This window comes from Lasiosphaeria miniovina (genome assembly GCF_030549165.1).
Source record: "Lasiosphaeria miniovina strain SMH2392-1A chromosome Unknown B0T26scaffold_2, whole genome shotgun sequence".
In the NCBI taxonomy this organism is placed as follows: domain Eukaryota; kingdom Fungi; phylum Ascomycota; class Sordariomycetes; order Sordariales; family Lasiosphaeriaceae; genus Lasiosphaeria; species Lasiosphaeria miniovina.
In genome coordinates this window covers 2,352,772-2,367,232 of record NW_026848221.1, presented here as the reverse complement: position 1 = coordinate 2,367,232, position 14,461 = coordinate 2,352,772, and the positions used below count along the sequence as shown (strand labels likewise).

The following is a 14,461-nucleotide window of genomic DNA, read 5'->3' as shown; positions in this document are numbered from 1 at the left end:
GTTAGCAAGCCCGCATTCTGCGTTCTGTAGCCCAGCCACGCATGCGAATGACATGGGGTTGAAGCTGTCTGCCGAAACAAAAGACAATGGGACGGCAAGGATGTTTTCCAGGCAGGCCAGACAAACACCAATCAGACGTTGCAGGCATCGGGAGTTTAGGGGAAGATGTTCGGAGGAAATGTCAACAAACACAATCACAGGGAAACCGCACCAACTCACCTCGGTGAGCCGCCTGCATGCTGTTGATGCGCCGCGTTATTGGAATCCGAATATGGTCCGCCCTACCCGACGATCTAGGGCACGAGGGGCCGATTCGGGGAAAGGTAAATAATATCTCTTCGGCTCATGAGCCAGAGCTAGGCTGGGAAGACCACTAGGGGAAGCGTTGGCGCAGTAGAGAATCCCCGTGCCAGGACGTTGATCGGTTGTGGGGTTAGGGTGCCGCTGCTCAAGTTGGAGACGAGACCAGTGTAAAAAGCTTCTGCGAGGTTGCCGGTCGCACGGGATGCAGCTGAACTCCAAACAAGCGGCCAACCACCTGGATACAATGCACCAAGTACACTGACTGACTGACGTATGCGGGGTGGTCGGAACTGAGACGGGAGGCTGCACTTGACTTCAAAAAAGACAAAATGTGGTTAAAACAATGTAATTCCTGTTTGCCGTGCTTGCAGAGCAGAATGCTACAGCAGCAAGCCAGTAAGTCGCTTCCCAGAGTCGGCACGCAGTTGCGTCGCGGGAAAAATATGAGGTGGTGGGAGGCTCTTGCCTCTGCTGCGAAAGATGCAGAACACCACAGCTGTTGGACCAATGACGATAAACAATATTCTCAGACATAAACAATGAAATCGAGTGTTGCACCCCCAGTTCAGTTGGGAACCCAGCCACACCCTTGCGGCCAAGCTCCGGCTCGCTTCCTACGAAGGAGCAAGGAAGGGCCAGGACCGGGAGGGCCAATGGGAAAGGACCGCGCCTGGCTCGCCAGCTCTAGTGGGGTTGCTCTTTCGGATTGAGCTAGACCAGGCCTGTCAGCTGGGCGTGGTCAGCACCCTAGTCCGCTGAGGAGCAGATCTGACGGAGGGGTGCAACCCGCAGCACGATACCTACGTACTTTTCCTATCAGGTAGAATTCTGCCCGTCACCTACTAAGGTATGTGCCGTGTGCTGAAAACCCAAGTGAGCGATCACGGGCATGGATCTTTCCTCCCGTCCCCTGCGCGGTCAATTCAGCTACTAGATAGACTTCGACCAAAAGCTCACATGCAGCGTGGGTGGGTGGCACTTGAAACCGCTGCACTGCTCCCGATAGCGATCCCGCTGGCTGGTTTTGCGGATGACCTCCGATTTCCAGATTGGCACTGGCACTCTGATGCAGGTGGCTCCGGGAAAACTAGAGTTCGAAAATTGTTCACTAACCCTCGAAAAGCCTACCTTACCTGAGTTTACTTACAAGATATAGATACTGACCGCACAACTTTGTCACAGTTAACTTGCGATAGCAGTCGGAAAACTCAGTGCAGCCTTATCAACGGAGCGCCAGCGCACCGTTCGTGCCGTAGCATCACCGAGAGGAGAGCCTTAGCCTCTTCGGAGGAAAAACCTCCTTCGCTGGCAATCCTTGTTTCCCAAACACATGCATCCCAGCCACGCCTCTGGCCTACCGCTTACCGCGCCCCACCCCCGGAGCCAGCTTTCGGAGGCCGGACAATAACCTACATTCGGGTGGTCAGAGTAAGACCCTGTATTCTAGATTCGGCTCGTCAGATATAGGTATGTACGTGCTAGGATTTGAGTTATAAGGTAGGTAGGACTTTGCATAGCAAAAACAAAGCAGGTTTGCACTACGTTTCAAGGTATAGGTATGTATAGTAAAACAAGGCACCTGGAGGTAGGATGGATAAAGCAGGTTTAAGCACTCAGCAGAGACTTGTCAATGTAGCGCGAACGCACTCTACGACGGTCAGGAGCAGGTTCAAGGAGATTGTCACGCTGGATGGGCAGATATGTAATGCATACCTAAGGTACCAGCCTTAGCAAACCGCACACGGGAGCCAGCCCGGGAAAACAAAACAAAAGATACAACACCACTCGTCTCAACACCGATCAGTCAGAAGCCATCTAATATCACATAAGTATCTCACCGTGCTTCCTAGACCATCCTGACATTTCTCTCTTTGTCTCTTTCTCTTTCCATGTCCCTGTCCCTGTCCCTGAGTTTGCTCCCAAAAGTTCATGACCAGCTTGTCTGTCGCCGCATTCATTTCTTCCCTCGTCATTGGTTGTTCTGGATGAGTTCTTCCCACCGCCCCGCCCATATTGTCACCGGACTAAGGCGGTATCGGCCCTCGTTGTCCTTAATTCTATGTCACTACAGGGTTATGTTCCCAAGCTAGTGTTGCGGGAACGTTGACTTGGTGCGCGGGGCCGGTGGGAGGTTGAGCGGTAACGGGTGGTGGTCTAGTTCCAAATCTCGGTGGCCACTTACACCTAGTCACTTATGCGGAACCAATACCTAGGGACGATGCCTGGGAACGAGAGTCGAGCTATAGCTGAGTACTATGTTAGGTATAGCGTTTCCTACCGCCCTACTTTGGGGGTTTCCTAACTATATATGACTAGCACCTAACTGCTTGTCCGTGGCGGGCTACAGGCCGTATAAAAGTGGTCTAAGAGGTGGTCGTAGTGGCGCTGCAGCCCCTACTTAGGGACCGGACCGCTTCAGTGGTACTAGGTTCAGATAATTACTACGCAGTCGCACCGTAATTGCACCTCGCCGCCGTCGCCAACGTCAACATGCTTCCAAATGCGGTAATTTTCACCCAAGGCCATAGAATTCGCCCAAATCGTTCATTTCTACAATAAAATACGAAGCTGCCCTACCTACGCTGGAAGTCGGATGAAAAAAAAGTACCTAGGAGGATGCTATGCTCAATATTGACAGGGAATATGTTATATATAAATGACAGCGAAAAAGGAGAAAAACAATCCTGCCACAACGCCATAATCTGTATGCAATCCGCCCACGATCCTCCAGTATCAATAATGCATGTCTGATTCCTCATCTTCAACTGGGAGTACAAACCGAACCCTCTTCTGCACCTTCGCAGGCGGTACGCTGGATGCCACAGCTTTCGTAGTAGATCCCATATTCCCTTCTCCAGTGACACTATCCCCGAGCTCACTGTTAATATTCTCTTCCGTCTCTTCCTCAATCGACCACACGTCAGGGCTAGGCTCGCGCCACGAACGAGGCGACAGGTAAGACGACGACACCGCTCTAGACCGCCCTCTTCGACTGCCGGTCCCGTGCCCGATTCGCGGGCTAGGCCGTGCCGCAGATTGTCTCTGGCCCGAGCCACGTGGGCTGGAAGGCGATGCCAGTGACGATGAGCTATCTGTGTAGCCGTTGCCACGCTTGGCTTGGACCCTCGGCTTTCCGACTGCAAGACCCTTCAATAGAAGAGGAAAGCGGAATGAATGTATCCGTGCTTTGGCAGCCGCCTGCACATCGTCGTCAAAATCCTCGGGTGTGGGGGATAGATCGTGGTCCAAATCAGGAGTGGACGAAGGCCTAGGTGGTGTAGGTGATCGCGGTGGAGGGCGACTAAGCCCGTCGAGACTCGACGGGCTGACACTCCTCACAATAGGAGGCGGGTGTTTGGCGTCCTCGATCCCGGCATCGAAATCCATCTCGAAATCCATTCCATCGTCTCCCTCCCCGTAAGGTGATGGGGCTGGCGTCAGGAAGAAAGTAAGGGGATCCTCATCCATCTTGGACAAATCTAAATCCTCAATCTCGGAATCATCCCCGTCGACGCTGGGCTGTAAACGCAGTTGGGTTAGCGGCCATGAGTCTCGTAAAGCTCGAGACGGGGGCTGAGCCGCGGATCGAGTAGAAACAGGCATCTTGGCCGTTGTCTCTCAAAGAAGGCAAGTTCGAGATGGGCGACAAGCCCGGGCTAGTGATTGCTTCTCGTATAGCAGTAGCAGTAGCAGTAGTGTGTGTCGTTGGTTAAGTAACACTAGTTCGTGTGAAGAACAGCAACAAAAATGGCCGGAGGGACAAAGAACGGACGGTTAGGCAGCTTGGCAAGCAGGCAAGGGAAAAAGGGAAGCCGCTCATCGACAGGGGGATGAAGGCCACCTGCCGGCCTGGCCGGCTCAGTGAGTTCCTATCGAAAAACGAGTGTGAGAATACGGTAAAGCGAGATCCCCGTGATACAACGGGGCTGCATAATAGCAAAAGGTAGGTAGGATATCCAGGCAGGAGCAGCCGAAGAAGGCCACGCCGAAGATATATGTTGATAGGCTGCCACCTTGGGGCCGACATGTACTTATTGAGGCGGCCTTGACTGCTGAAATTTGAGGCCACACGCCCGCCAAAAACAGCAGTCCAGACTGCGGCACATGTTGTCAAGCTGGAATATGGCTGGCGTGGCCGCCGTCAGGCTAGTCACCGGTCAGCTCCGGGCAATATGACTTGTCGCCCTGTGAGGTGCAAGATGGTGGTCATCCGCAGCCCGGTGCTCAGCTCCAAGGGGGCCCAAATGTGGGGCGTTGACAAGGCGCCTCCCCTCCAAAAGGGGTGCACTCTTGGGTTTGGGTGGCAGTGGGCCAATCATTCCCTGCTGCGCCAACATCCCATTCCCTGTTTCGGCCATTCTCAGGATCGGATCGGGAGAACTTCCGGGAATGCCAACCCGACGCCAGGACAATGGCGGCATCACGAGCACTGAAGATGAGGGCAAGACTGCAGGTTTATGGGAATGAGTGTGGTAAGAATCCGCAGTAAAGGCCGGCACCAGGGCATCGGAAACCGGAATAGGATACGAAAGCATTTGAAAGCACAAGGATTTCCACCATGGCCATGCTGGGCGAGTGCACTTCGCACCTACATACGCGTGACAGGCTCTCCTTCACTGAACCGAGACATGACCAAGCTAGGCATACCACCTCTTTGGACAAAGTGGAAGGCGTATGACTGTGCGCCACACCATTACAATTACCTAGAGAGACTGTTGTCTTCTACCGAGGGAGCCGGATGCTGCCTGGGGCGAGAGCGGGAGTCGCGTCCCGGGGCCGGAGGCAGGGGACGCGACGGCAAATACGTCAGGGCTGTCGTGTGTGAGAGAGAGAGTCAGAAGCATGCGGTAACGGGGAAGATATGTTAACCCTTCGACGTGCTCATGCGCCCAGAAGCTCAACATGCCTCGTACCTGCATATCTTCATGCGACACGATGCCATCTGACAGATTTCAATCATTGTCTCCGGTCTGGAAACGACGACTCACAGGGCGAATCGCGTCGAATATAAAGGATCGAATTGAATCGATATAGAACAGGCTGCCGCGGAGTCACACAGCCAGCTAGCCAGCTCTCTCCGCGTCTCAGCCTCAGGGTTCTTAGAGCAAGAACGTCTTGCATGACTTGGGCGACGATCCTGTCGGGCTTAGAAGGCTCTTAGCAATGAATGTGTAGGTTGGGTTCAACTCAACTGCGTATCCGTATTTTGCGCAGAAAAATATGTAAGGTGCAAGCTTCCCACTCTCTGCTTCGTGCACGCGGGAGGGAGGCACCCATTTGAGTTTTCTTGGCAAACAGCCTCCCGCGTCCTAACCCCCGCCCTAACCCCGGCCATAACTGCCCAGGTTGAACCCTAGACCAAACCGAAGCAGGGTCCGACCCAAACAGCTTCCTCCCGCTACCTAACAAGGTATTGTATGTACGGCAAGATCCCAGGCTGGCTTCTGCTCTCCACCCCGCTCTATCACTCCCCAACCTTGGGTGCCCTACCTACGTACAGACTACATACCTTACCTTATCTTATATATCGGCTTGAGTCCCGGCCTGTGACTGCCTCGGCCCTCCGCTACCTACCTACCACCTTACCTCGGTACCAGGCCCTGATCCCCAACTGGAGGATTAGGCTGCCCAGATTCAGAAAATACCCTACTGCCAAAAAGGCACGCAGCTACTTTGCTATCCCATCTGTAGATGAAAGCAGGGGCCCAGATAACAACTAGCCTACATAGCTACGGCGCCTACCTACGGTGCCTACCTACACCTAGGTACCTACCCGGGCACTTGCTTCCAGGCCCTTTGTTAGGCGTCAGCGGTCGATTCGAAGCGCCTTGAGCTCAGCTGGTGAATCTTGTTCCAGAGCACGGCTAAGCCACTGTCATCACCATGTCATTGGCGAGTCCTCCGGTTGCGCCGTCTGGCTCAGTTCATGCCCGGATAGTTACACTGAACGTCCGGTATGCGACCAAGTCTCCTGTTCCGGGCGAGGAGCCGTGGTCAGTTCGGGCCCCCAAGCTCTGCGCCCAATTCGCATTCATTGCGTCGGGCCATACCTCCGTGTTTCTCTGCCTCCAGGAAGTCCTGTATTCGCAGCTCATTGATATACAATCCTACCTGGGTCCGTCCTGGAGCCACATAGGACAGGGTCGGGACGATGGAAGACTGGCTGGAGAGTTTTCCCCAATATTCTTTCGAGCCGACACTTGGGATTGCGTGCGTAACCAGACGTTCTGGCTGTCTCCGACCACGGACGTTCCATCTCGAGGGTGGGATGCTGCCTTGAACAGGATTGTTACCACAGGGTCGTTCCGCAACAAGGAAACCGGGACAGCTGTCGCGATTATGAGCACACACTTGGACCATCAAGGACAGATTGCGAGGGAGGAAAGCGCCCGTCTTCTGCTCACACTAGCCCGAGACTGGACTGATAACAGAGGCGACGGCCGTTCCCGGGCGCCGCTGTTCCTTGGCGGCGACTTTAATAGCACTCCGAGCGGCAAGGCCTACACGGCCCTGACCTTGCCGGGCTCGGGAATGAGTGATATATCGGAACTTGTGCCTCAGAGCTTAAAATATGGAAACCCAGATATCACCTACACATCCTTTGGCGAATCTTGGGAGAGACCGAGGAAGATCGACTTCCTCTTCGTACAAGAACGACTGAACCTCAAGTTTGTGGCATTTGGGATCCTGTCTAACAAGTTCGATGATGGCGTTTACTTGTCAGACCATAGGCCAGTGGTTGCAGACTTGGAGATTCCCATCAAAGACGACGACACCTTGCACTGAGGCGCCCTCCTCCCTCCCCGCTATCCCTCTATTCAGATATTGCGCGACATCGACCGACTTATCCGTTCCGTCAGCAGACATATCCCATCATGTTCTTGGGCATTATTCTATCTACTAGCTGTTATTTCGAGCATTCGTCGTCCAAAGGCCAGCAGAGTGGTCCTGGCAAAAACAGCTAGAACTTCTTCGGAGTGAATTTTTGTTCGACGAAAGCCAGCTTGCATACGCACTCGCCAAGGCGACAATGTTCAGTCACACAAGACCTCCATCGCGAAAGGACACTTTATCGACCATGGGGGCCGTGCTGTTGGTCATGTGGGGACGCAACACCTTAAGAAGCAAATACACAGAGACGTGTTACCCGTATCCATGTCTGGAAAGTTCACTTTCTGCAGGTTTCCGTGCGGTTTTTTTTTTTTTTTTTTTAAAAAAAAAAAAAAAAAAAAAAAGGAATAGAGACCTTGGAAAGCCCTTGTCTTGGAGAGAGGTCAACGTCTGAAAACACATCCATTCAGGATCCTGTCGCTGAGAGGCTATCCTAGAATTGATCTTCATTCTGCTTCGCCCCATCGAAAAGTGAGGCAAAACAGCGGTGTGGGTCCAGCCAGTGGCAGCAAATCTTCGCCCACGAGCAGACTGTCCTGCTCGGTTCTGCCCAGCTCTGCCCGGAGTAAGGGCAAGTCCTCTCCCTTGATGGCCGTTTACTTCCTGGTGACACTCCTACGGGTTTGTATTCCCCTTCGTGGACGGAGGCGATGGCCTGTTGCTTTTGGGCTAAATAGATCTCCTACGAGTCACCGGCACACGATTTGAGCCACCACAATCCGGGGCGGGCCACGATCCCGGCTTTAACCTCTTCGGGGCTTCCTTGTAGGTCAGGGTTCCGGTGACTGGCCCGGCGTCTTGGTTATCTCACATGGAAACTAGACCGAGTATGCACAGTAATACTTATCTTTCGCCTCCTCTGTTCAACAGATCCAGGGCAGAACTACAACGTCACGTAAGATTGGTAAAATGTCTCCATTGCATCGTCCAAGGTATCACGGGACTGCTTGGGAGTCTTGCGTCAGTGGGCTAGCTGCGTTCCTTTTCCCGAGTCCTCGTCCGAGTAATGATTCGAGTCGTCGAACTAGTTCCATACGAACATCCTGCCTACAGCAGACACCCCTGCGCGCATCCCGCAATCAATGCGTTGAATGCGGAGTAGCCTACGCTAAGCCGTCTCTTGACTGTGTTGGATCGCCAAAGAGAGGTATCCGTGCCACAAACTTGACTCACTTCGTCGAGCAATTGGTGCTTCTGAGAGACCTGTTTATGGCTGTCTGCTCCATGCTATCATCCTACACAATAGCCACGGGATCGGACGCTTGATACGGCAATACCATTATGACATGCAGCTTCTCGCGCAGTTGCGACGGTGTGGAGCAGCCAGAAGCTCTAGCGATCAAGTCTCTGCCAATCAGCCTGCATGATACTCAACATCTTCTGGCCTCTGTTTCGTCGCGGGATAAATGTTTCTGTGGAGATTCCCCCCTCCCCCCCCCAACTTTCGGACCTGAACGTAGCTTATAACCGGTTGGGAGGGTATAACTGAGGCACCATTGGCGGCGACTGCGCAACTCTCGTCAAGTGAGGCCAATGAGACAGAAGCGAAAATGAAACCGAAACAATCTCGTTCACGCAAGAATGCTTGAGAGTCGTCCCATGTCGGGAAAGAAGACCTATCCCGAATATTCGATCGAACCCGTCGCTTCATTCAGGACGCGACGCCAAATCCATACAGAAACCACCCGTTGTGAATATAGCGCAATAATGGCAAGCGGCACATCGACCGATACAACAGGATTCAGAAAGACGGACCAGAGATAGCGGACTGTCAATAAATTTCCCAAATGGGATTACTGCGTTTCTCAACTGTGCAGAAGAAAATGCAGCAATATTGTGTGATGCACTTGTACGATAATCGCCTCAGAAGCCTCAATAGCTCCGGCGACGGGTGCGGCGATCGAGGCTGATGACTCGAATGCCGTGAGGAGCCAGGACGCAGACGCAGAGGGAAAACTTGGCTTGACTTTCCTTGCGGTTCCGCCCTATGAAAGGAGTCAGGCGGCTTTAGCTTGCAGAGGTCTGCATTCCAGGCCCGACGGCTCCAATGAGCTTCGCATACTGCGCATGCCGTTGATGGGGAAAAGGTGTGCTGGCTCGTTGCCTATCTGCCGTCCGTTGCCTAGGTGCGGACGGCTGCCTCTTGTTCGACAGGACAGTCGGGTGGTTCGCAATCTTAACTGTGCCCATTCCGTTGTTTTCTCGAGTCTTCATCACGATTCTAGTAGCATCATCTCCTCGTTCATAACGACGACAAGAACCGCTCACCGCGTCCAACGGTCCATCAAGTTGCTGCCACAGTTCTGTGCGACCTGTTTCCAAGGCCCGCACGGCTTCCAAGACCATCATCGCCTCACTACGAATTATTGGTACCCAAAGACGAGAGTCAGGCACTAATCTGGCCAACGAAAGGGCAGAGCGGAAAGACTGGTCAGCAATCTGGTCGTGTGTCTCCCAATCCTGGCACCGCTTCGTTGCGGAGTGTCTCGGCTGCCGTTACTCGACCTCTTCTTTTTTTTGTCCCCCTTCTGCTGCCGGGCCTGCACTGCTGCACCTGCACGCTGTTGTCCAGCTCTCTGCCTCTTCAGGCTTGCTTGGCTTCCAAGCTCCACCAACAAATCCAAGCACACCCGCCCAGTTGGCCTTACGGAAGGATTCAACCACACATAGCCTCCCAAGTCGCCCAAACGTGCCATAGGCTTGCAGGCTCTCTCGAATCGCCACAGCACCCGACGGTAGGAGTGGACCTTGTCGACAACTCACCTCACCTCCACTGCTGCTCACTCATCTCCAGCGAGCCATCGAGGCCTAGTGAAATCTGGCTTCTGCTTGCACGACGCCAGCCTCTGCCAGGGACTTTGACGGGCAGATCTTCCTAGCACCCAGGATCTGACCGAGAAAGGTTAGGTGGTGGTGCTCGAGACGATCCGCTTCCAGGGCCTTTGTGCTTGTCCCCCGTCCGTCCGTCCCCCCGTCCCCCACGATCAGAGCGGGCCCACAAGGCCACTCGGCCGCCAGGGCCCAGCCGGCAACCCACCTCACCCTCCTACCGTGCGACGTAGGCAGTGAAGACTCTAGCTCCGTTAGTCGGCGTCCTCTAGGTTGTTGGTGTCAACGCTGAAGAAAGCCGTCTCAACCGAGCCCAGGCCGCCAGAGGCTGGCTAGATGTGACGGGAGGGTGTCAACCCGTCGCCTGGTCGTTTCCCGCCCGCTCGTGTGTTGTGTTTGCTGCGGTCGCTTTTTTATCGATAAAGCGTGCTGCGTTGCTGGACACCCATCCTGGTGACAGCCGTCCAACACCCCTGTCCCGGCTGGGCCTCGCATGGTTGTCAGTGCTGCTCGAACAGCCAGAAATAAAGGTCGTTCTGCGAATCCTTGGCCCCGACGAAGAAAACAGCGGGTCTCCCTGCCGCCCATCCCCAATATCCCTCCCTCCACTCACAGAAGGCACCCCCCCCCCCCGCAGTGAATAAAACTCGTCACTGCCCAGGCATCCCACCACCTTTTTGAGTTTATTAAACAATTCGTCCCTCCTTCGTCTTGGTGCTGCCCTCCCGCCACCATCCCAGCTCGACACGGGCGTCCGAAGTCAAAACGTTTATCCTCCGCTACACCATACGTACACTCTCTCGTCCATCGGACCATCCCCACTTGCAGGTTGAGATCAATCCACCGCCGCCGTTGGATTCTTGAGCGACTACAACGGTTGACCGCCTGCTACCACCACTACCGCCATCTCCACTGAGATCCCCAATCGTGGCCGCCTCGAACCCGAGGCTTCACTGCCTCTTGTGCCGCGGGGCATCCATTCGGCTTCAAGTCGCTTGAATACGTTCCTGCGGGCTTTTGCTCGTCTCGGCAATGTCTACGATTAGTCGACCAACACATATTGCGTGCGTCGAAGACGCCGACGAGTCGGGGAACCCCATTGAGAAGACAGCTCGCTACGCAGCTTCAAGCTACGCCGCGTCAGTCGTGAGCCCGACCAAGGAGAAGTCGAACACAAGCCGTACCAGGAGAGAATATCCGAGGAGAGACTCGTCCTCTCCCATCACGAGTGGCCTCACCGACTCGGACTCGACCTTGCACCCCCGAGGAGACTCGCTTCGGAAGGCGACAAAGGACCGCAACAGGTCCGATTCCAACAAAAAAGTCATCATGGCTTCCAAGGCGCGCCCTCCCGTAAAACACTCCAAGACAACACCGAGCCTTCCGAGGAGAGACGCTGAGGCGACCTATTATGGCGTAAACCCAACCGTCACCACCGCAAGCTCGCAACCCCGTGCCCAGACCTCTAATCCCAGGCCTTCCAGCTATTACGGCGGCGCATCACGCCCGCCCCTGGCAAATGCCAGGTTCCACTACAGCAACTCTTACCAACAGCCCCCGACTTTACCTACCTCATATCCACCATCAAATAGGTGGGCTAGCCCAGTGCCTTATCCGCCGCCCTCTCCGTCACCTGTAGTGATGCAACAGCCGCCCGAATTTTTCACGCGGACCCTGCCAGAGCGCTTCTCCACTGCTCGGCCAGCGTCGGCGATGGGCTTTCGACCTCCTCTGCAGGTCGAATACGATGCCTACGACGACGTTGTGGATCGGAGGCCGCTAACCAGGCGGCCGTCAACACACCGGAATGGATCCAGGAATGACGACGACATGAGGACGATGCCTCCTCCGCGAAGGCCTGCATCTGCTCGCCCAACCGCTCTAGCTATCCGCCCTCCGCCGCCGACTCCCGCGCCATATAGGCCATCCAACGTGTTCGACGACGACGACTACATAACCCCGGATCATGCACTGTTTCATGACATCTCTCCCGGGCAAAAGTCTGAATTTCCCGCTCCCATTCTAAAGGTTCGGTCAAGGCGACCAAGCATTGGTGCCTCGTACAGGACCTATGATTCCGGGGGCTTCCGAACCGAAGTCGCGGGCGGAAATAGCCGGCGCAACTCGTACTATGCAAACCAGTCGGCGTCTTCTGGAAGCGGCTACGAAGACAAACTCCACCAGGCTTCCATCTACCAAGACCATGTCACGGGCGGGCCAGCAGTGCCATTGACTGCCGAGACCCTACGCAAGGCTGGCAAAAACGGAGGCAGCAGCAGGTCCACGAGGTCGTCGGCCAGTCGCGACGAGAGCGAGTACAGGGAGTCGGCAACTACCAGGACGACGCGGTCAAGCGCCAACGACGAAGACGTGACGATCCGGGTCAAGGGGAGCACGGTTCTCAAGGTGGGCGGCGCAGAGATGCAATGCCGGGATGGGGCCGAGATCAACATCATCTCCCGAGGGCCTACTCCCTTCCGGTCGAGCAGCGATCAGTCAAGCTACATGGGCCACGAAGACCGCCGAACCCGAATCGAGCGTCCTCCGACCCGAACTCGGACGAACTCGCAGGCCGGGTCGTACTCACGTACAATACCAGGAGGGTATGACCGGTATAGCATCATCCCTCCCTATCCTGCATATCCTACCTATCCCCCAACCGAGGGGTTCTTTTGAACGGATTTAGCGACACAAACGACGACCTCGTGTTTATGGAAGACGATACGACAACATTGACGAAGCTGATGACAAACTCGGTCACTCTGGGCGAGGACGACGATATCGACTAGTGTGCATAATTTTATTTTTCCTGGTTATCGCAAAGCGAGCGTTGACATTTCCTTGTCGGATTTCCGTGTCCTTTTTTCATTTTCATTTTTTTATATTCTCATCAATACCTTCTGTGAATACCCTTGTGGACGGTCCACGAACAGTGGGCAAGGGGGATCTGGACTTGGATACACCTTCAGTTCTTCGTTTCGATCTGTATTCTATGCTTCTAGCATGGCGGCCTTGTTGCTGGCTCAAGTCAGTTGGCGGAAAAAGTCATACCCCTAAAATTGGCATGGAAAACAGCATCGAATGCTTAATACCAACACCTTTGCAAGGTTTATCCTTTTTTTTGTGTGTTCGGGCCGGAAGGTTGCTTTTGACTTTCTGCCTGTGCATTATGTACAGCATGGTTCATTCGAGCGAGCTTTCTTATCGATGGGCTTCTGCCAAGGACGACCATGGCTGGTCCAGTCTGTTGGATATTTATACATTGGAGGATTTTTCTTCTTCTTTCCATTCTCCTCCTTTTTCTCCCTTCGCCAGGGCAAGATTGACTTCAACCAGACTCTGTTGGCATCCTCTACTTTCCTCTACTGTTACTATTCTTTCCGTTACTTCAGATGTTGACAGCCAAGCTGTGCGATAAAGCCTTGTCTTCTCAGCTGAGGCCTTTTTTTCGCATTTGCAATGGCGTAAGAGTTGGATTCGCTGCTGCTACCAAGGGACACGAAACAACGATAGAATTTGTTCGGCAATGAAGTTCACACTTCTTGTGGAGGGGAGGGCATGGGAAACCAATCTGCCCATGCGTTTATGCTCTTTGCAATGGCGTGGGAGGAGTGGAGGATTGGCATGCCATCTCTCTGGTTTCCCCTCGATATCGACCTTGCTTTGTTTGGCCCCGGCTGTCTACTACTTGCTTCCTTTTCTCATCGAGAGACTGGGTCGGCTGCTGGAGAGAGAAGACTCGGCTACACTGGCTTGGATGGGGGGAATACCCGAAACCAGAGACGGCATGCTATTATTATACGTTGCGGAGACTCATTGTCGATATAGCTATATCTATAATTGGTCGTGGTCGGTCCCGGATGGAGGAGCAGGCGAGTCCCAATTTATGTCTAGTTGCAGGATATATATCCCAGAGATATTTCCCAGCTCATTTCAGATACACAAATCCACTGGAGTCTCGTTATATCCCACTTGAAACCCTCAAAGTTCCAAGCCAGCGCATGAAAGAAGACAGTGAATTATATCGACAAGGGAAAGTATAGTCTTGTCGTCTCCTTTTTTTTTTTACCTGAGAGACCTTAAGACTCAAACAGACAGGTAGGGTATAAGCCAGATAGCATAGCAGCTGTTCGTGCAGAACCCACTGACAACTTTGAAGTCTAGGGAGTTGTCCGACCCATTTTCTGTTTTACATGCCTACCTGCCTGACACGGAATTTTAGGCAGCTTCCAAACCACTCTTGCGCCATCAAATAGGGGTATCTGTAAGGCCGCTGTCTGCTCTGGCGGCTACGGAGTACGCGGGTAATGAGCACCTACGCATATCTTTCCTCAGCGCGTCGTGATACGGTTTCGAAACACAACACCTTTTCTAGGGGGTAGCTGTAGAACGCGATACCCTATAGAATTTTTTTTACGGCGTAGGAATTGGGGGGGAT

At 53.9% G+C, this 14,461-nt stretch overlaps 4 protein-coding genes across 4 annotated transcripts; 3 read left to right on the top strand and 1 right to left on the bottom strand.

Moving 5' to 3' along the window:
- Positions 1-3,036: 3,036 nt before the first annotated feature.
- Positions 3,037-3,906, bottom strand: B0T26DRAFT_738136 (uncharacterized protein; the record flags this gene model as incomplete). Its single annotated transcript, XM_060443547.1, has 2 exons — positions 3,037-3,152; positions 3,183-3,906. The coding sequence occupies 2 exons, from the start codon at positions 3,904-3,906 to the stop codon at positions 3,037-3,039; spliced, it is 840 nt and encodes a 279-aa protein (XP_060300268.1).
- A 35-nt stretch (positions 3,907-3,941) lies between these two features.
- B0T26DRAFT_672082 (uncharacterized protein) lies at positions 3,942-4,770 on the top strand (the record flags this gene model as incomplete). Its single annotated transcript, XM_060439411.1, has 4 exons — positions 3,942-4,000; positions 4,043-4,164; positions 4,390-4,549; positions 4,611-4,770. 4 exons carry the CDS (start codon positions 3,942-3,944, stop codon positions 4,768-4,770), a joined length of 501 nt encoding a protein of 166 aa, XP_060300267.1.
- Positions 4,771-6,186: 1,416 nt separating this feature from the next.
- On the top strand, positions 6,187-7,089 carry B0T26DRAFT_638953 (Endonuclease/exonuclease/phosphatase; the record flags this gene model as incomplete). The annotated part of the gene is made up of 1 exon (XM_060437092.1): positions 6,187-7,089. The coding sequence occupies one exon, from the start codon at positions 6,187-6,189 to the stop codon at positions 7,087-7,089; it is 903 nt and encodes a 300-aa protein (XP_060300266.1).
- Positions 7,090-10,833: 3,744 nt separating this feature from the next.
- B0T26DRAFT_134551 (uncharacterized protein) lies at positions 10,834-13,124 on the top strand. The gene has a single exon (XM_060433372.1). The coding sequence runs from the start codon at positions 11,056-11,058 to the stop codon at positions 12,697-12,699; it is 1,644 nt and encodes a 547-aa protein (XP_060300265.1). The 5' UTR covers positions 10,834-11,055; the 3' UTR covers positions 12,700-13,124.
- Positions 13,125-14,461: the final 1,337 nt, after the last annotated feature.

What these genes read in the sequence shown, in the direction of transcription:
- B0T26DRAFT_134551 (XM_060433372.1), top strand. Translation starts at nt 11,056, where the DNA reads ATGTCTACGATTAGTCGACCAACACATATTGCGTGCGTCGAAGACGCC.